The sequence below is a fragment of the Pleurodeles waltl genome, chromosome 9, assembly GCF_031143425.1.
Source record: "Pleurodeles waltl isolate 20211129_DDA chromosome 9, aPleWal1.hap1.20221129, whole genome shotgun sequence".
Taxonomy (NCBI): domain Eukaryota; kingdom Metazoa; phylum Chordata; class Amphibia; order Caudata; family Salamandridae; genus Pleurodeles; species Pleurodeles waltl.
Window position 1 is genome coordinate 917,574,287 of NC_090448.1, and position 20,518 is coordinate 917,594,804.

General features: G+C 44.8%; 1 protein-coding gene across 6 annotated transcripts in view; it reads left to right on the top strand.

The window, feature by feature from the left end:
• VRK1 (VRK serine/threonine kinase 1) overlaps positions 1–20,518 on the top strand; it is a 224,657-nt gene that overhangs the window by 38,264 nt on the left and 165,875 nt on the right. For all 6 annotated transcript variants that reach the window (XM_069208279.1, XM_069208280.1, XM_069208275.1 and 3 more), the window contains one exon: positions 16,300–16,387. In XM_069208279.1, the coding sequence (XP_069064380.1) occupies positions 16,300–16,387 (88 nt within the window). The remainder of the gene's footprint in view (positions 1–16,299; positions 16,388–20,518) is intronic.

The following is a 20,518-nucleotide window of genomic DNA, read 5'->3' on the forward strand; positions in this document are numbered from 1 at the left end:
TGCAACTTGTATGCCCAGATGTGAGCCCCATGCTCATTGTGCCACTGGAACCAAGCTACTCTTGAATGAAGAGCCCTGTACAGAGCGAAACAGAGCTTGGGTTGCTTGTGCTCTGGTTCACAGATGATCGTTCCTGACCGTTCAGGCTGGTCTCTTGTTATTGGAGAAGGGTCAAGACTGAGTTGCATACGGCTGGGCCCAGACTGAGGTGGCATGGTACAAAATAATGATGGACTGGGATGCAGCTCTGATTAATTACCATTGGCTGAGATTAATTCAACCATTCTACCCATCTATTTTTTTGTATACGTTGGGGAAAACCACTTTGGCGGTTTTGTGATGTGAACCAAATTTTTCTAGCTTAAGCGCAAGAATTCTCAAATCTATTAAGGACACGGGGGCGAAGAATATGCTATCTCTTTCTTTACTGTCAACACACAGCAGCCAATAAAAAAACAGCACTACATTTCCCAATATCTTTACAGCCTCGTTATGACCCCCAATAAGGGCCCACCATCTAGTATATATATCCTGAATGTTATAGTCTGTCCTCTTTCTTTGCTCAAGTAATATCCAGAATCAAACATGAACAAACACCAATCAACGAAGTCGTGGTGCCAACCCACGGAATCTTCCTGACGAGGGAATTGAAACAGCACAACAGTGCAACTAATAGATGAACCGCTCTCCATGATGGAAATCAGAAAGATCTCAGTGGATCTCCTTAAAGTGGTTTTCTCATCTGAAAAAGAAAAATTGATGTAATGTCTCCAACACTGATAAAATACGACATATTACATAAGGTGGGACAACATTTATATCACAATACAATATGCCATAAACATGTAATTTTTTTTATTTTTTTTACCCATATCACGGGTGGGATAATCCTCGCCTCTATGTCCTTAATAGAATTGAAAATTCTTGTTGTGCAAGCTAGATAAGTTTTGATTCTATGTCGGGACCAGAGGCTTCAGATTATGCTAAATTTAAACTGAGCTATAAGCTACATCTACAATAGGTTTATGATAAAACAGCTTAAAGGTAGAGCCTGAAGACCAATCAGCTGCTGTCATAATATCTCCCAATCTAGATCCTAAATTAAAAGCTTTTGAAGCCATAGCTCCGCTAACAGAATAAGCTCCAAAAACAAAGCATCTATTCCTGCTTCTCGTAATAACCATCTGACCCATCTAGCTAAAGTCGCTGAAGACAAAGGTCCAAATGGCTTTTGCAACAAAATAATTGACCAGAATGATCACTCCGAAGTTCACGAGTAACATCTTCATAGACTTCTAAACAATTCACCACACAACTTAGAATTGTCTCTAAAACTTGGATAAGAAATACATGTAGAATTCGATTTCGTTTGTTTAGAAATCTAAAAAGAAACTCATGTAGGATTAAATACCCTACCTTCAATATCCAGGGCTTTGACTAAATGAAATCAAAGTAACTTAGTTAATTTTGCTGATAATTGCTTTCTTGATAAACCCTCATTAACTGGCCATGCAACCAGGAATTTCAAAATTATATTTACATCCCCTAAAGAGGAATACTTAAGTTGAGGAGGACCTACTAAACGTATACCACATAGAAGTTTACATATTAAAGGGTGTTCTCCAATAGACTTACCATCCATTCGAGGATGCTTTGCCGAAATGGCCGACCTAAAATTATTAATTGTCCTATAGGCTAAACCTTGTGCTACTAGCTGAGACAAGAAATTAGCAATCATCTGCACTGACGTCCCCAAGGGATCCACACCCCTCTGACTGCACCTATCCAGCCATCGCTTCCAGGAGGAGGCATATCTTTTAAGTGTACTAGGTGCCAGGGATTGAGAGAGGAAGAACTTAGTGTCCTCCAAAACCTCAGAGACCTGCTCTGACATCCTGATATTCTTTAGGCCATGAGCGACAACTTGTCCTCCAGAATGAGAGGATGAGGTTCCCCATTGGATCCAACAAAAGATCCGCCGGTCTCAGATTTTGTAAAGGGGCAGCACAACAAAGGGACAGTGCTACTGGAAACAGTGACTGGGCCTTCCAGCATGGAGTTACCAAGATCAGCTCTACCTTCGGCCGAAGGACCAGGGAGAGAACTCTGTGAATCATGGAAAAGGGGGGGAGGAACGCATAGCTGAGTTCCCTATCCATGACTGAAGGAAGGCGTCCGAACCGAGAGCCTATGGATCTGGCATCCAACTGCAAAAACAGGGAAGATGAGTATTCAGCTGGATGCAAACAGATCCACAGAGCAAGGACCCCAAAGATGATTCAGGAACTGAAATACTCTGGGATGTAATCTCGAATCGCTGACATCTCAGAGCTATTGAGAATTCCAGTCTGCTACTACATTCACCTTGCCAGGGATGTATTCCGCTGTGATCGAAATCTGATGAGCTAGGCAAAAATGCCAAAATTCCTTCGCAATCTCTGCTAACATCCTGGATCGCGTCCCCCCATCCCCAAGTTTGTTGATATACCTCACTGCTGATATATTGTCCATTTTCAGCAGGATACAACATTTGGACTTGAGCGGGGACAGGGTCTTCAGCGCAAAAGAGCCTGCTAAAAGCTCTAGGCTGTTGATATGCAACTGTAGTTCCTCTGGAGACCACCGACCCCCTGTCTCTATCTGCCCACATTTGGCTTCCGAGCCCCCTCAATCAATCAATCAAGGATTTATAGAGCGCACTAATCACCCGTTAAGGTCTCAAGGCGTTGGGGTGGTGGGGGGGGGGAGGGGGGGGAGCTACTGGTCATAGAGCCATGTCTTGAGGCGTTTCCTGAATGTCAAGAGGTCTTGGGTCTGGCGAAGGTGGAGCGGTAGGGAGTTCCAGCTCTTGGAGGCTTGGTGAGAGAAGGATCTTCCTCTGGCGGTGGTGCAGGGAATGGAGGCGAGGGTGAGGCTGGCGGAGCGAATATTGCTGGTGGGGGTGTGGAAGGTGAGTCTGTCGTTGAGGTAGGCTGGGCCTGTGTGCGTGGATGAGGAGTTTGAAGGTGATCCTCTTTGATACTGGTAGCCAGTGAAGGTCTCTGAGGTTGGGGGGGGGGGGGGCGGGAATGTGGTTGCGTTCTGGATTCTTTGCAGCTTTGTTAGGAGTTTGGTTGTTATTCCTGCATATAGGGCGTTTCCATAGTCCAATCGGCTGCTGACCAGGGTGTGGGTGACAGTTTTCCTGGTTTCAACGGGAATCCACTTGAATGCATGCGGAGAGTGTTGTAGCAGGAAGAGGAGATGGCATTGACCTGCTGAGTGTGGAGTCAAGATGAAGCCTAGGTTGCGTGGGTGGTGTGTGGTGGGTGAGGGTGCGGTTCCTAGGGAGGTGGGCCACCAGGAGTCATTCCAAGTTGAGGGGTTGGTACCAAAGATGAGGATTTCTGTCTTGTCTGTGTTTAACTTGAGGTGGCTTGATATCATCCAGCTGGCGATGGCATGAAGTCCGTTGTGGAGGTTGTTCTTTGCAGTTGTAGGGTCTTTTGTGAGGGAGAGGATGAGCTGAGTGTCGTCTGCGTAGGAAACTATGTTGATGCGGTGGGTTTGTGCGATGTTGGCGAGGTGGGGCCATGTAAACGTTGAAGAGCGTGGGGCTGAGCGAAGATCCTTGGGTAACGCCACAGATGATTCTGGAGGCTTCTGACTGGAACGGTGGGAGGTGGACTCTCTGGTTTCTGCCTGAGAGAAATGACGGAGATCCAGTTGAGTGCCTTGTCGTGGATTCCGGCGTTGTGGAGGCGTGTGCAGAGAGTGTGATGATCTACCGTGTCAAACTGCGGAGAGGTCCAGGAGGATGAGTGCTGCTGTTTCTCCTTCGTTGAGAATGGTCCTAATGTTGTCTGTGGCAGCAATGAGTGCAGTCTCAGTGCTGTGGTTTCTGCGGAATCCGGATTGGGAGGTGTCGAGTACCTCGCTGTCTTCCAGGAACCGGGATAGTTGGTTGTTTACGATTTTTCAATGACCTTGGCTGGGAAGGGGAGGAGGGAGATCGGCCGGTAGTTCTTGGGTTCGTCTGGGTCTGCCTTTGGTTTCTTCAGCAGGGCGTTGATTTCTGCGTGCTTCCATCTTTCTGGGGAGGTGGCTGACTTGAAGGAGCTGTTGATGGTTTTGCAGAGATGGGGGCGATGATGATGTTTGCCCTTTTGAAGATATGGTTTGGGTAGGGGTCCGATGGTGATCCAGAGCGGATGGTGGCCATGGTGGTGGCGGTGTCCTCTGTTGACGGGGGTCCAGGTGTGGAGGAGGTGGGTGTTGCTTGGAGCGTTGGGTTCTTGGGTGTTTGTAGTCAGCTGGTGGGTCTGGGGTTTGAACTAGTGTGGATTTCTTCTATCTTTCGACTGAAGTGGGTTGCCAGTGAGTTGCAGAACTCCTGTGATGGCGGGGGTTCGTCGGAGCAGGGTCCTGGTGGTGGAGAGCTCATTGACGATGCCGAAGAGCTCTTTACTGTTGTGAGCATTGGCGTTGATGCGGTTTTTTAAGTGGGTCCTTTTTGGTGGCATCCGATTCTATGACAACCTCTGGAACAGAGGCAAATATTGCCCTGCCGTTCCAAGCATCCATGTGAGCCAGCCACCATTGAAGCTCCTTTAGGGCTTCCTGAGTTAAAACAATCAGTTCTGAATATGAAAGACCCTTTCGAAGATGCATAATTTTCAATCTCTGGAGGGCCCAATAGTGTAGAGGGCCTGGAAAAATGGCTTGAATAGACTAAATTAGGAGGCCTACCAATCGGGCAAGTACCCTCCAGGAAATCAAAGGTACAGACAATGCTCTCTTCAACTCTAGTCTCTTGGTCAAAGGGAGTTTCAGTTGGGTCAAGATGGAATCTATCCTGAACCCCAAAAAATCTATCTTTTGTGAAGGCTTTAACTGGGATTTCTCTTCCAGGGGATCCTCATCAATAGTCATAAACATTGAATATTCCCGCCCTTGTGCAGGGACCCCGGAGCATATATAAAATACACACATATAAAGTATGAAATATACACAAAAAAAATATATATAGCATTTTTAGTAGACATATTTTTCATACTAAACTCATATATACATGTGTAAAACAGCAATGCAGGCTATAATCATAAACAGGCTAAAATGCTTTATTTCTATGAAGTTTTTTTTTTTTTTGATCTTTATAAAATTACAATAGAGAATAAATATCTACCCAAGCCCCAAAACTGGGCTTAGGGAAATAAGCAGTAGTAATCATTAGAGAAAAAGAGAAATAAACGACATTGAAAAACAATGGAGCATTCTTAGCCAATAGGCTGCATGCAAGTTAACACAGGAGAACCATAAAAACTTTGGCACCGTGCCTTTAAGACCCTGAGCACCTCCAGTATCCCACCATGCCTCAGGGGTGAAGGAGAGGTGACAGTTGGTTCACAGTTAGGTTAGTTCTTTTTTCCGGCTTCTTCTGAGAGGATCCTGGAGCATTGAGCTCTCAGTTTTTCTGAGTTTTTCTCAAACAGCATTTTTTCCTATTTACTCGACATCTAACATCATTGTCTGAGTTTGGCAGTTTTTTTCTGACAGAAAAATGCCTTCCCTTTTTGTCAAATGCCCTTCCTGTGGGAAGAAGAAGGCCCAGTCAGATCCACACACTCTTTGTATTGTGTGCCTGCCTCAGAGTCACTGCCCTGACACTTGAAAACACTGCAAGAACATGTCAAAGAGGACTCTGAAGGACAGAGAAAAGATCAGGCTTCATGGGCTTCACGAGAGGCAAAAAACATCATCCTCTTTGCTTCCCAGGCAGCCAACAAGCCACTCTCAGGAGAGAATGGCTAGGTCGACGTCAGCAGGTAGGAAAATACCTGTTTGTTCCCCGTCGACGTCGTCGCTGCCACCATCTCACCGCCATAGATCGCCGTCGATGGCGACCCGCCCGACGTCGAAGGATACGACGTCGAGAGAACATGGCCATCGCAGGGGCATATCTCCGTCGACGGCAACCCGCCGATCGACGTCGAGCCATCACCGGCGCGCCCATTCGCCGCCGAAGGCCTCGCGCCCCTCGACGTCAAGAGACACGACGTCGAAATCGCCACGGCGGCGAGAGCGACATCCGTCGTCGACCGCTCACCGCTCCACGTCGAGGCACACGATGGCGAGCAGGTCGAGGTCCAGAGATCGCCGTTCGACGTCAAGACACTCAACATTGAGGCAAGAACAGCCGGCGGTGCTCCCTTCGACGTCAGTACAGCTATCGACGTCGACGCAGGTTTTACCTGTCTCGCAGGGAGTAGAACATCGACTTCCGCCAGCAGATAAGGCCGCTCCATCTCCAGTGGTCTCCATAAGGAGTGATTCCTCTCGTTCGAGAGCGGCATCATCGGGGCATGTTTCACCCATCAATTTGTCACCAAGATGGTTGGAGAGCCTTAACAGACCAGCGGCCTCCCCGGATTCGTAGTATTCACGGATGTACTCTCCTACTGCCTCTCTCCCGAGAACGCCATCACCGACAGCGCGGGCAGGACAGGCTCGTTCTCCTTCTCGCCAACCGACCACGAGGCCTGGGTGCTCTGTTACAGCGTCTCGCAGCAGGTCACGTTCCAGGCGACGATCAGGACACAGAAGATCGCCCTCTTGGTCATCATCAGGGTCATCCGTCGGACGATACTCCCCTACCTTGACAGATTCTCCACCGGCTAGAGTTTCACCGGTGGATGACATCACTACTTTTAATGAGGTACTTTTCAGGGGAGCACAGAAGTTAAATATAGAGGTTCCAGAACCATCAACCTCCTCATCAGTCATTTTTGAGACTCTACAACATAGAGCAGTTTCGAAAAAGCTACTGCCGCTAGTGCCTGGTCTGTTGCAGCCAACCATGGACACTTTTTTGGCGCCAGCCACTCTCAAACCTGCTCCGGCTAGGATTTTGAAAAAATATAAAGCGCCTGAACAAGATCCTTTATTCCTAAGAACGGATCCGCCGCCGGACTCGGTAATATTGGCCGCAGCTCGAAAAACTCACTCGGTGGCATCATCCTCCACGGTCCCACCGGACAAAGAGAGCAGACATCTAGACTCTTTGGGGAGAAAAATGTGCGGCACGGCGGCATCTGTAATGAAGGTCTCCAGCGCGTCTGCACTCCTAGGCAGATATGACCGTTCTCTGTGGGACTCTCTCAACAGGTTCACAGAAAAATTACCCAGGGAAGACAGACAGGACTTCCAAGAGATCCTGCAAGAGGGATGTCTGGTATCCAACCAAGTCATCAGCGCAGCAGCAGATGGGGCAGACTTAGCTGCACATGGGTATGCACATGGAATCTGTGCAAGAAGGTCTTCCTGGTTGAGATTGACTGGTTTAAAACAGGAAGCACAACAGCGCGTCCTAAATCTTCCATTCAACGGGAACTCGCTGTTTGGTACCCATACGGACGAACAAATGGCGCGCATGAAGACCGAAGTGGACACTATGAGGGCAGTAGGCCTGCAAAGGAAGAAGGACTTCAGGCATAGGCCTTATGACAGGCGCCCTTTCCAGCAGAGGGTTCAAACCCCTCACTGGTCCCAGAGGCCACAGCAAAGGCAGGGACGCCCTCTTTTTCAGGCTCGTAAGGCCACAAGGGAACGAGGGTCAAGTAGACCTCAACAGTCCACACCAAAAGCGCTGGCCAAGCAATGAGAACTCGCTTCCCTCAACACTGTGCACCACTCCGGTGGGGGGAAGTATCACAGATTTTCTTCACGAGTGGCACTCTATCACAAAAGACAAATGGGTGCTCAACATTGTCGAAAATGGCTACTCTCTTCTTTTCAGACAACCTCCACCGCACTTGCCACCAGCCAAATGCAATCCATCTCACGTCAGCCTATTGCGCAAAGAGGCTCTCGCCCTCTTACGAAAGAAGGCAATAGAAAAAGTTCCACTTGCGCACAGAGGAAAGGGGGTTTACTCCCGTTATTTTCTGGTGGCGAAAAAAGGCCGAGAGGGCGTTTTCAGACCGATTCTGGACTTACGGCTTCTGAACAAGTACATAAGAAAGCAAAAGTTCAGGATGCTGGCTCTTCACCAGATTTTCCCTCAGCTACATCAGGGAGACTGGATGTGCTCCATCGACCTGCAGGATGCATACTTTCACATCCCGATAGTTCCCAAGCATCGGAAATTCCTGCGCTTCCAGATAGCCTCACAGCACTATCAGTTTAAAGTGCTACCATTCGGCCTGAAATCTGCCCCCCGCGTCTTCTCGAAATGTGTGGCAGTGGTAGCGGCACATCTTCGAAAACAAAAAATCTTCATCTACCCATACCTAGACGACTGGCTACTGAAAGCCTCCTCTCCAGATCAGGCGAGAACCCATCGGGACATTGTACTCAAGGTTTTCGAGTCTCTAGGTCTTCAAGTCAACTACCAAAAGTCCACCTTGATTCCAACACAGAACCTCCACTACCTGAGAGCTATACTAAACACAGAGCTCCAAAGAGTGTATCCTTCGGAGGAACGACTATTATCAGTAAAGAAAGTGTCAAGACCTGTTAAAATCCGACGCACCTACGGCCCGTCAGGTGACATCTCTGCTGGGCTCCATGGCATCATGCATTTTCATTGTCCCAAATGCCAGGATGCACATGAGGCCCGTCCAAGAGGCGTTGGAGAACAACTGGAGCCAAAGGACAGGTCGCTGGGAGGACAGAGTGCGGCTGCCGATAGCAGCACGTCAGTCATTGCAATGGTGGATGCACAGACCTCACCTGTCTGTAGGAGCTCCGTTTCACCAGGTAATTCCATCCGACACTCTGGTAACGGATGCGTCTCTTCAGGGATGGGGGGCTCATCTAGGTCCCCTTCAAGCTCAGGGCCTGTGGTCCGACAACGAAAGGAAGTACCACATCAATCTGCTGGAGCTCAGAGCGGTCCATCTGGCTCTCAAGTCTTTTGCTCCATCGATTCAGGGGAAATCTCTCCTAATACAAACAGACAATACGACCACAATGTATTATTTGAACAGACAAGGGGGAACGAGATCCCTACCTCTATCTCGGGGAGTCTCAAACAATCTGGCATTGGCTCCTGGCGAGAGGAATGTCGCTTACAGCGGTTCACCTACCAGGTCAACAGAACGTGGAAGCAGATTTCCTGAGCAGACACCTGGAGGACGCCCATGATTGGGTCCTACACGGCGAAGTCGTCGAAGACATCTTCGCTCAATGGGGTCGACCTCAATTGGATCTCTTCGCAGACGAGGTAAACAAGAAATGCCCAGACTTCGCATCCAGGTTCTACCGTCCGGGATCTCGAGGGAATGCCCTGTTGATCGACTGGTCAGGGATATTTCTCTACGCTTTTCCACCGATTCCCCTCATACCGGCAGTGATCAACAAACTTTACAGATCCAGTACCAGAATAATTCTCATAGCGCCGCAATGCCCCCGTCAATTCTGGTACACAGATCTCCTCGACCTATCGGAACAACCTCACAGGAGGCTGCCGTGCAGACCGGATCTTCTGAGCAGGATGGAGGACCGGGTTCTGCATCCCAACCTACCCTCTCTGAGCTTGACAGCATGGCTCCTGAATTCCTGCAGTATGGGCACCTAGGGCTCTCGCAGGAGTGCATGAACATCTTGAAAGAGTCCAGACGACCTTCCACGCGGCGTTCTTACGCGTTTAAGTGGAAGAGGTTCTACATATGGTGCTGTCAGCAAGGTCCGAATCCCATACGGGCTCAGGAGGACGTCATATTGTCTTACTTACTCCATCTGGCAAAGTCCGGTCTGCAGGTATCCTCTATTAAGTTAAATTTGTCTGCCATTACAGCCTATCGTAAGTCACCTTCTCAGGAATCCTTCTTTACGAAACCAGTAGTCAAGGATTTCTTGGAAGGTTTGAAAAGTTTTTCCGCCCATCCGGAGACCCTACCCTCCCCTCCATGGGAACTGAACATAGTACTGTCGAAACTTATGGGCTCTCCTTTCGAACCTATACACAAAGCCTCTTTGCAGCACCTTACGTGGAAGACGGCTTTTTTGGTAGCCATTACTTCCACGAGGCGGGTCAGTGAAATTCAGGCTTTGTCTTCCAAAGAACCATGCACAGTCTTTCAGGACAATAGAGTAGTTCTGCGAACTCACCCATCATTCCTACCGAAGGTGGTGTCAGAATTCCACATCAATCAGACTATTTCTCTATCGACTTTCTTCCCCAATCCGGAGACTCCGGCGGAGAAGGCGTTGCACTCCCTAGATCTGAAAAGAGTGCTAAAATTTTATTTGGATAAAACAAAATTGATTAGACATTCCAACCACTTGTTTGTAAATTATGGTCATTTGAGGACAGGAGAGGCAGCATCTAAACGAACAATATCAAGATGGATAGTTTCTTGTATTGTTAATGCTTACCAGTTGGCTAACAACTACTTGCTAGACCTAGAGCGCATTCCACAAGAGGAAAAGCGGCTACTGCTGCCCTCCTTAACAATGTTCCAATATCTGAAATTTGTAAGGCTGCTACATGGAAGTCTGTACATACATTTACTAGACATTACTGTTTGGACTCAGATGCAAGAGCAGACGCCCAAGTGGGGCCAGCCTCTCTGAGAAATTTGTTTGCATGATACATATCTATTCCTGCACTTCTATTGGACAGTCCGCAGAGTTTAGGGATGGGCTTGCTAATCTATTCAATGTTTATGACTATTGATGAGGATCCCCTGGAAGAGAAAGATAAGTTACTTACCTGTAAATCCTAGTTCTCTTCCAGGGGTATCCTCATCAAAGTCATAAACAACCCACCCTCCTCCCCGGATGCACGTCTCCTAGAAGTGCAGGACAGACTATCTTTCGAATCTGCTACACAGATTGTCACGGTAAAAAAGTACTGACCTAACTGTGAACCAACTGTCACCTCTCCTTCACCCCTGAGGCATGGTGGGATACTGGAGGTGCTCAGGGTCTTAAAGGCACGGTGCCAAAGTTTTTATGGTTCTCCTGTGTTAACCTGCATGCAGCCTATTGGCTAAGAATGCTCCATTGTTTTTCAATGTAGTTTTTTTCTCTTTTTCTCTAATGATTACTACTGCTTATTTCCCTAAGCCCAGTTTTGGGGCTTGGGTAGATATTTATTCTCTATTGTAATTTTATAAAGATCCAAAAAAAAAAAACCTTTATAGAAATAAAGCATTTTAGCCTGTTTATGATTATAGCCTGCATTGCTGTTTTACACATGCATATATGAGTTTAGTATGAAAAATGTCTACTAAAAATGCTATATATATATTTTTCGTGCATATTTCATACTTTATATGTGTGTATTTTATATATGCTCCGGGGTCCCCGCACAAGGGCGGGAATATTCAATGTTTATGACTTTGATGAGGATACCCCTGGAAGAGAACTAGGATTTACAGGTAAGTAACTTATCCTTCTCTGCGTATATAATGAAACCCAAATCCTGAAGCAACTGAATTGTCCAGGAAAGGTGAAGAAGAACCAGAAGTTTCTCCTGCACAATGATAAGAATGTTGTTGAGATACACACTACCCTACCCTTTGTCTGAGCCACTGCATAACTGGGCGCATGAGTTTGGTAAAACACCAAGGGGCGGAAGACCGACCGAAAGGAAGCTCTGAGAATTCGTAACACTTTTTTCGCCAAAAGAACTGTAGCAAACGGCAATGAGGTGCAAAAATAGGAATGGTCAGATAAGCATCTTTGAGATCTAAACGGACCATCCAATCGCCCTCTAACAAAAGATCTCTGAGTAGATGAATACCTTCTATTTTGAAATGGCGATACACAATCCACGTGTTGAATTGTCGCAGATTGAGCACCACCCGGTGAACCCCCTCCTTCTTTTTTTTTTTTTTTTTTTTTTTTTTTTTTTTTTTTTTTTTTTGGACCAGAAATATAGTACTGATAAATCCTCTAGGGTGAGGATGAGAAAAAACAATGGCCCCTTTCCAAAGAAGAGCTTCTACTTCTTGATCTATGAAAGTCCTTCCTAGCTGGGAATAACTGTGAGGGGGCGGAATGAACGTTTGTTCGGGAGTGGTAACCTACAACAGTCTTTAGCACCCATGCATCGTGTGTGATCAACCTGAAGGCAAAAGGCTGCGCCGAATTAAAATATACACATAGGTTAACCATGTAATTTTAAGGTAAAAGTGAAGGTACTTGGCTCTGAGTGAAGCAGCAAAGAAAGAGAACGAACTAGAACATTCAGGATATATATACTAGATGGTGGGCTCCGATTGGGGGTCATAACGAGGCTGTAAAGATACTGGGAAATGTAGGTTTTTTTTATTTGCTGCTGTGTGTTGACAGTAAAGAAAGAGATACCATAATCCGAAGCTTCCGGTCTTGAAATAGAATTTACCTGTCATCCACAGGCTGTTTTTGGGGCTCTTATCCTCTTTTGATGGGCAGTGGGCCTAAAATCTTGGAAGTCAGAGACTGCTTCATTCCTTGGAATAAGAGTTCTGTGTATTTTTGTCATGCCATTTCTAGAGTCCTGGTTACTGGGAATCTTAAGACTCTTTCAACATGTTACATGATGACATTCACAACCTTCTTGAGACAAATATGTTTATTGAATTCTGCACCGTAGTAAATCAGGCCTGCTCTCCCAAATGGGATGTAATCCATTGTAGGAAAGTACCATCTTGCCTGGCTTGTTACCCCCATTTTCACTGTATGTATGTATGTATGTTTGTTTTTGCCTATGTCACTGGGATCCTGCCAGGCAGGACCCCAGTGCTCATAATGTATGCCCTGTATGTGTTCCCTGTGTGGTGCCTAACTGTATCACTGAGGCTCTGCTAAACAGAACCTCAGTGTTTATGGCCTCTCTTTGCTTTAAAATTGCCACTGCAGGCTAGTGAATAATTTTATTAATTCTCATTGGCACACTGGAACACCCTTATAATTCCCTTGTATATGGTACCTAGGTACCCAGGGTATTGGGGTTCTAGGAGATCCCTATGGGCTGCAGCATTTCTTTTGCCACCCATACGGAGCTCAGACAATTTTTACACAGGACTGCCACTGCAGCCTGAGTGAACTAACGTCCACGTTATTTCACAGCCATTTTCACTGCACATAAGTAACTTATACGTCACCTATATGTCTAACCCTCACTTGGTGAAGGTTAGGTGCCAAGTTACTTAGTGTGTGGGCACCCTGGCACTAGCCAAGGTGCCCCCACAATATTCAGGGCAAATGCCCCGGACTTTGTGAGTGCGGGGACACATTACACGCGTGCACTACATGTAGGTAAATACCTATATGTAGTGTCACCATGGTAACTCCGAACATGGCCATGTAACATGTCTAGGATCATAGAATTGTCCCCCCAATACCATTCTGGTATTGGGAGGACAATTCCATGCATCCCTGGGTCCCTAGCACAGAACCCGGGTACTGCCAAACTGCCTTTCCGGGGTCTCCACTGCCGCTGCTGCCAACCCCTCAGACAGGTTTCTGCCCCCCTGGGGCCTGGGCAGCCCAGTCCCAGGAAGGCAGAACAAAGGATTTCCTCTGAGAGAGGGTGTTACACCCTCTCCCTTTGGAAATAGGTGTGAAGGGCTGGGGAGGAGTAGCCTCCTCCAGCCTCTGGAAATGCTTTGATGGGCACAGATGGTGCCCATCTCTGCATAAGCCAGTCTACACCGGTTCAGGGATCCCCCAGCCCTGCTCTGGCGCGAAACTGGATAAAGGAAAGGGGAGTGACCACTCTGCTGACCAGCACCTCCCAGAGGAGGTGCCCAGGGCTCCTCCAGTGTGTCCCAGACCCCTGCCATCTTGGATTCAGAGGTGTTTGGGCACAATGGACAGCTCTGAATGGCCAGTGCCAGCAGGTGACATCAGAGACTCCTCCTGATAGGTGCTTACCTCTCTTAGTAGCCAAGCCTCCTTTCTCAGTAGCCAAACCTCCTTTTTGGGCTATTTAGGGTCTCTCCTCTGGGCTATTCATCAGATAACGAATGCAAGAGCTCACCAGAGTTCCTCTGCACTTCCCTCTTCGACTTCTGCCAAGGATCGACTGCGGCATGCTCCAGGATGCCTGCAAAACCCAGCAAAGTAGCAAGACGACTACCAGCAACATTGTAGCGCCTCATCCTGCCGGCTTTCTCAACTGTTTCCTGGTGGTGCATGCTCTGAGGGTCGTCTGCCTTCACCCTGCACTGGAAGCCAAGAAGAAATCTCCTGTGGGTCGACGGAATCTTCCCCCTGGCAACGCAGGCACCAAACTTCTGCATCAACTGTCCCCTGGGTCTCCTCTCATCCTGACCAGCGTGGTCCCTGGAACACAGGAGCTGGGTCCAAGGGTCTTCCACAGTCCAGTGGCCCTTCTGTCCAAATTTGGTGGAGGTAAGTCCTTGCCTCCCCACGCCAGACAGTAATCCTGTGTACTGCGTGATCTGCAGCTGCTCCGGCTTCTGTGCACTTTTCCAAGGATCCCTTTGTGCACAGCCTAGCCTGGGTCCCCAGCACTCCGTCCTGCATTGCCTAACTCGCTGAGTTGGACTCCGACGTCGTGGGACCCTCCTTTGTGACTCTGAGTCGACCGCTGTCCTCAGATCTTCTAAGTGCCTGTTCCGGTACTTCTGCGGGTGCTGCCTGCTTTGCGGGGGCTCTCTGAGTTGCTGAGCGCCCCCTCTGTCCCCTCCTCCAAGGGGCAACATCCTGGTCCTTCCTGGTCCCCAGCAGCACCCAAAATCCTCAACCGCGAATCTTGCAGCTAGCAAGGCTTGTTTGCGGTATTTCTGCGTCGAACCACTTCTGCATCCTCCAGCATGCCGTGGGACATCTTCTGACCAAAGGGGAAGTTCCTGGCACCTTCCGTTGTTGCAGAATCTTCGGCTTCTTCCACCCGGAGGCAGCCCTTTTGCACCTTCATCTGGGGTTTAGTGGGCTCCTGCCCCCCTGGACACTTGCGCGACTCTTGGACTTGGCCCCCTTCTTTTACAGGTCCTCAGGTCCAGGAATCCGTCTTCAGTGTTTTGCTGGTGGATGTGGTTCTTGCAGAATCCCCTATCTCGACTATACTGTCTTTCTGGGGTAGTAGGGTAACTTTACTCCTACTTTTCAGGGTCTTGGGGTGGGGTATTTTGGACACCCTTAGTGTTTTCTCACAGTCCCAGCGACCCTCTACAACCTCCCATAGGCCTGGGGTCCATTTGTGATTCGCATTCCACTTTTGGAGTATATGGTTTGTGTTGCCCCTAGGCCTATGTCTACCTATTGCATCCTATTGTGATTCTACATTGTTCGCACTACTTTTCTTACTGTTACTTACCTGTTTTGGGTTTGTGTACATATAATTTGTGTATATTACTTACCTCCTAAGTGAGGGTATCCTCTGAGATACTTTTGGCATATTGTCACTAAAATAAAGTACCTTTTTATTTTTAGTAACTCTGAGTATTGTGTTTTCTTATGATATTGTGCTATATGAAATAAGTGGTATAGTAGGAGCTTTGCATGTCTCCTAGTTCAGCCTAAGCTACTTTGCCATAGCTTCCTCTATTAGCCTAAGCTGCTAGAAACACACCTTGTGCCAGGTCCAGTTACCCCTTATTAGTAGAATAGAGGTAAGTACCACAAGGTACCAAATATAAGCCAGGCCAGCCCCCTACATCCATGCAAACTGGGATTTCATATACTCTGATTTTTCAATGCTGTAGAAAAGTGACACTGTACAGACTCGAATACCTGGTACATATTCATAAGTAAGATCAAGAAGTCGCCTGGGAATTTGGCATACACAATTGCAGGTATATGTAATTTCTAGTGATTTTTGTTAGAGGGGGTAAATTCTGATACTAGAATTCGTCATATCAAGCGGTTATGTGGCAAACTTAATATGTTAATTACCTGGGTTGATCATTAAAGCTTAAGCTAGAAAACCTTGGTGTAGGAAATCTCTGCCATCCTGACAAGAACTTTGAAATTGAAACTGTCTTACTCCAGGAAATGTGCTTATCCATTTTTTATTTGTTTTGGGGGGTTGGATGTGGGGGGGTGGTGTGTGTGTGTGTGTGTGTGTGTGTGTGTGTGTGTGTGTGTGTGGATTTTTTCATTTTTTTTTTTTTTTTGCTACGAAATTCCTTTTTGATATGTATGCATTGATGAGAAAGTGTTCTGTTCTCAGGCTATGTACGCTGTGTTTCACAAATAGAAGTAATTTGAGTGGTTTGTTTTGAACATAGTGTTTACTACTGAGGGAATGCATCTATCCGTGCCATGGCGGGTAGAACAATGCTCCATCTTGCATACTTCGATTTCAGGCAATAATCTATGCTAATATTAAGGCATACCTTTTGTTTTCATGTTGTTACTTAGTTCAGAAATGGATATCGGCTAATAAACTAAAGTACCTCGGTGTTCCCAAGTACTGGGGATCAGGACTTCATGAGAGAAATGGGAGCAGGTAATATTTACATAATTTGATGATTTTTTTTTTTTTTTTTTCTGCAATGTCTGTGCTGCTCATGTTCGTCTCAGCATTGACACCAGTTTTTATTGTTTAAGAAGGTTCATTGAAGCTAGAATCCAGCATACAGTACTCTATCCATATATAGCAAGTATGAGCCAAAAAATCAACCCTATAAAAATACCTATTAATTCAATGTACTCTTGAATAGTAAGGGAAAATAAAACATTTTAACCAGGCATTTTTAATTGTAGTTGGAATAAATGAAGTACAGGCAAATATCATTTTTTTTTTTTTTTTTTTTTTTTCTTTTTTCACTTCAACAGGAAAGAGAAGGAAAGAATGAAGCCTGTTATATATATATATATATATATATATATATATATATATATATATATCTCAAGTTACCAGGAAATATTACAAACCAGCATATAAATACAGTCTCCCTAACTAATGATGTATAGATTATACCAGAAAAAATAATTGTAATTGCATTTATGTAGCACTTAATACACCTGACAATGTGTTGAAGCATTTTACAAGAAGTGGCGCGCTAGTCAGGAAACCAGGGTTAATCCAAAGGTTATTGGTGGGTTGTGCCATTCGTCATTTGTTCTCAAGTTAATATTTAGAAAGAAATTTGAAACTTGTACTGTCACATAGTGATAAAAACCAGAACCATAAATAGCAAATATAATTATAGATGGTAAAAAAAAACTGACAAACTATAGAGGAAGTTTCTGCAGAATTTGATGGAAAGTCAAGGGTAGCAAACCTCCTTTGACCTCCATTTGTACCGTTTGAGAATAAGTTCCAATCTATGATTGTGGCATACCAGAGTCCTCTGTGCCTTCAAAGAAATTTTAGTATTTTCTAATAATGTGTTGGCCTTTAACACAATGGAATCAGAAAGTCAGCACATTGACAGTTTGTGTCGATGTGACCATTTTTTACTCATTCCAACCTCCCCCCTCCCTCCCCCGCCAAATAAAAACAAGCTTTGTTAAAAAGTATGGAAACAAGAATACTACTTTGTCGTATAGTAAACCATAAAGATCTAACTAAAGAGCAATGAAAGACACAGCAAACTATCACCAGTTTGGCTTCCACAATGGTAAGACTTCAAGCTTATTGATATTTAGTTTGGAACCAGAAATAAAACAAAAATTAAAACTCTTTGAAAAATTATTGCAAGGAATAACTTGCATCTGAAAGTTATAATAATACGACATCTGCATAGACAGAGTGTTTTACTTCCATATTTCAATACAAATAAGCTGACAAGGAAGGAGACCTTCAAATATTCTCTAAAAAGAGATTCTAAGGAGAAAATAGAAAGTATAGGAGAAAAGGAACGACCATGGTACATGCACCTTTTGAGAGGAAAATGAGAATGAATACTGTTCCCAAAAACAGAAGAAAACCTGTTGCGAGAGATTCATCATAAAATTCCAATCTACTAAGGGCCTTCTCAGCATCCAGTGTGATTCCAGCCATTGGTTTTGAACCTTCAGAGGCACCATGAATAATATTAAGGAAGGTCCTAGAACTATCATTAGTGTAACATCCTTTTATATATCCAGATTGTTTTTGACCTGTCAGATTTGGGATAAAATCGCATTACCTGATCACTAAAATGCTGTCCAAAATGTTACAATTACTATTAAAAAGTGAAATGGTTCTGTAATTTTTACAAAGTGGAGGGTTGTCAACTGCCTTCAGTATTAAACATAAAATTACCTCTACATATGTACCACTCATTTCTCATACCAAATTATAGCATTGAAAAATAATACAGGTTTAGGTCCAATAATTTTAGAAAATTGTTCGAAAACTCTGTATACTAGCCATTGGGGCCAGTTACTTTTATCTTTGGAAAGCTTATCAAGAGCTGCAAAAACCATTTCTATTAATATGTCACATTAAATATTCCTATTTTTGTGAAATGTAAATGGTCAAACTTAAAAAAAAAAAAAAACTTTACGATCGATTTTAATGGGGATCTAATCAGAGATTAGAATATTACCTATGACTGCATTCATTAGTAATTAAATGAGAGGTTTATTGAGAAAAGTGAATTTATTCTGGAACTAGAATGATGAACCAGAGAGAAGAACTTTTATTCCATGTGTTGAAGGTTGAAAACAATCCCAGCATCTAATAAGCCCCAGGTTTTTCTTTAAAAAGAAAAAAAAAGACTTCTGTGTTTTATTAGGAACATATTTAATGTTCAAACTCATCTGCAAAAGAATCAAGTAAATTACAATCTCCACCAGCTAAAAAAAAATCATCTCCAGGGCAGGTCATTACATTTTCATTTTGGGATAATACAAATGATAATCAGTTCTCAGAGGGCCACATACTTTGCCAGTAGGGAATGGGAGCCCATCAGTAGTCAAGTACATAAATGTTCTACTTTTTTTTGAAGTAGTGTCCAAATCCAGTGACTTATGAAAAAGAATGGCCACCCTGATTCTTGTGTTGACTGCTGAATAGTAAACATCACCCACCCACTATATCCTCAAGAAACACTTGTCTATTTCTGTTACGTGTATCTCTTGTAGTAGTGCAACTTAATGTTTCATTTTTGATAAATAGGTAATAATGCTCTGCTTCTTTAAGAGACATTCCAGGTAACCACAAACAGATTATACATTGACTAACAAAAAGAGAAGTCTATGAACACGCTTCTTAGGACTAGGAGAAAGTACTGTAAGAGCCAGAATGAATATCAAAGACTAGAAAATAGGAATAAGAGCAGAGTAGGTGGATGGGAAGCAAATAAGGAAAAGGGACTAGACAGATGCCCCCAGAAAATATTTTAAAAAGGATATAACAAGTAATTATGACTTCACCATAAAATTTCAGTTCTCAAGTAACAACAGAAGTGAGGAGTCCAGAATCGCCAAAATTGAAGTCTGCTTAAGTAGCGACACAGCCCGCAATGACTTTAATCGAGGAAAGTGAAAGCAAGCCCAGTATTAACTATCAGGACCGTGCCTTTAAAAAAAAATATATATATATATATTTTTGTGAAAATGACTTACCCAATGCAAAGCTTGAATTAAGAGACTACACTTCCATAAGAACAGGATTAAATAAGTCAAGCTGCTGACATCCATTAACATGCTAGACAAAGCAGAGTCACCTTGAAGGTAAGAAATGTACAAAAAGGGATAAAAAGTTATTTAAAGTGACCATATGGCAGGAACCTACAATAGTATGTCTAAATGTAAAATAACCACTGAAAATAAAGAGCAAAAAGATATTCAGACGGCATGGTGATGAGTGAAGAAAGACAATGTGTGAGGATAATGCTGTAGGTCAACTTGTATTATCTACCATCTCTTCTTCCTTGCGAAACAGAATAAATTCCCATTTGTTTGTCTGGGCACTCAGACATGGACGTCTTGTCTTTATATGTCACTAAGTGAACATGGGTGGATCAGACCAAACATGGCATTCATAGTTCTGAATGCTGGATGCAAGAAAATAAATTCCTTGCATTTGTCATTACGCCATCGGTTTGTCCTTACACTGAATACTAAATGGAAAGTAGAAACTCCTGCTTTCACCTTAAACAGAGGAGACGGCGCACACTTAAACAAAATGGTGACTGACGAATCATGGCTTTAGAAACTCATTCCTTCTACAGAAAAGTAGATGCCAAAAAGAGTGGCTGTTATTTTGGGACCTCCTTTCCACCCCCTAGTAATCTTCCTCACCCACAACCTGACTGAAGAGAGTTTGAATCAATCCACAAATTTGGTTGTCATGCTCCACTTTTTCTGAAACTTTTGATTCTCATATTGTCCCTTCAGGATCTATTTTCCAAACTTCACTTTTGAGCGACTGATTTGTCTTGAGATTCTAGTGAGACACTGTCCCTTGACAACTTTTGCTGGTTTCAGATACGGATTGAGTATTTTGCTCTATACCCTCCACTCTAGAAAATAGGCCTTTTATGACTTGTTTGAATTTCATGGTTTCCATGCCCATTTTCAAGCAAGCATTGCCCATAGAGGCCTTTCAAGAGTGATCTTTTAACATCTTTTGTTCAGCCAGACAGGATAGCATAGCATCTTTTGTCGTTGAGGACCACTCTCTAGCAGCTTTGTAGCTCTCTTC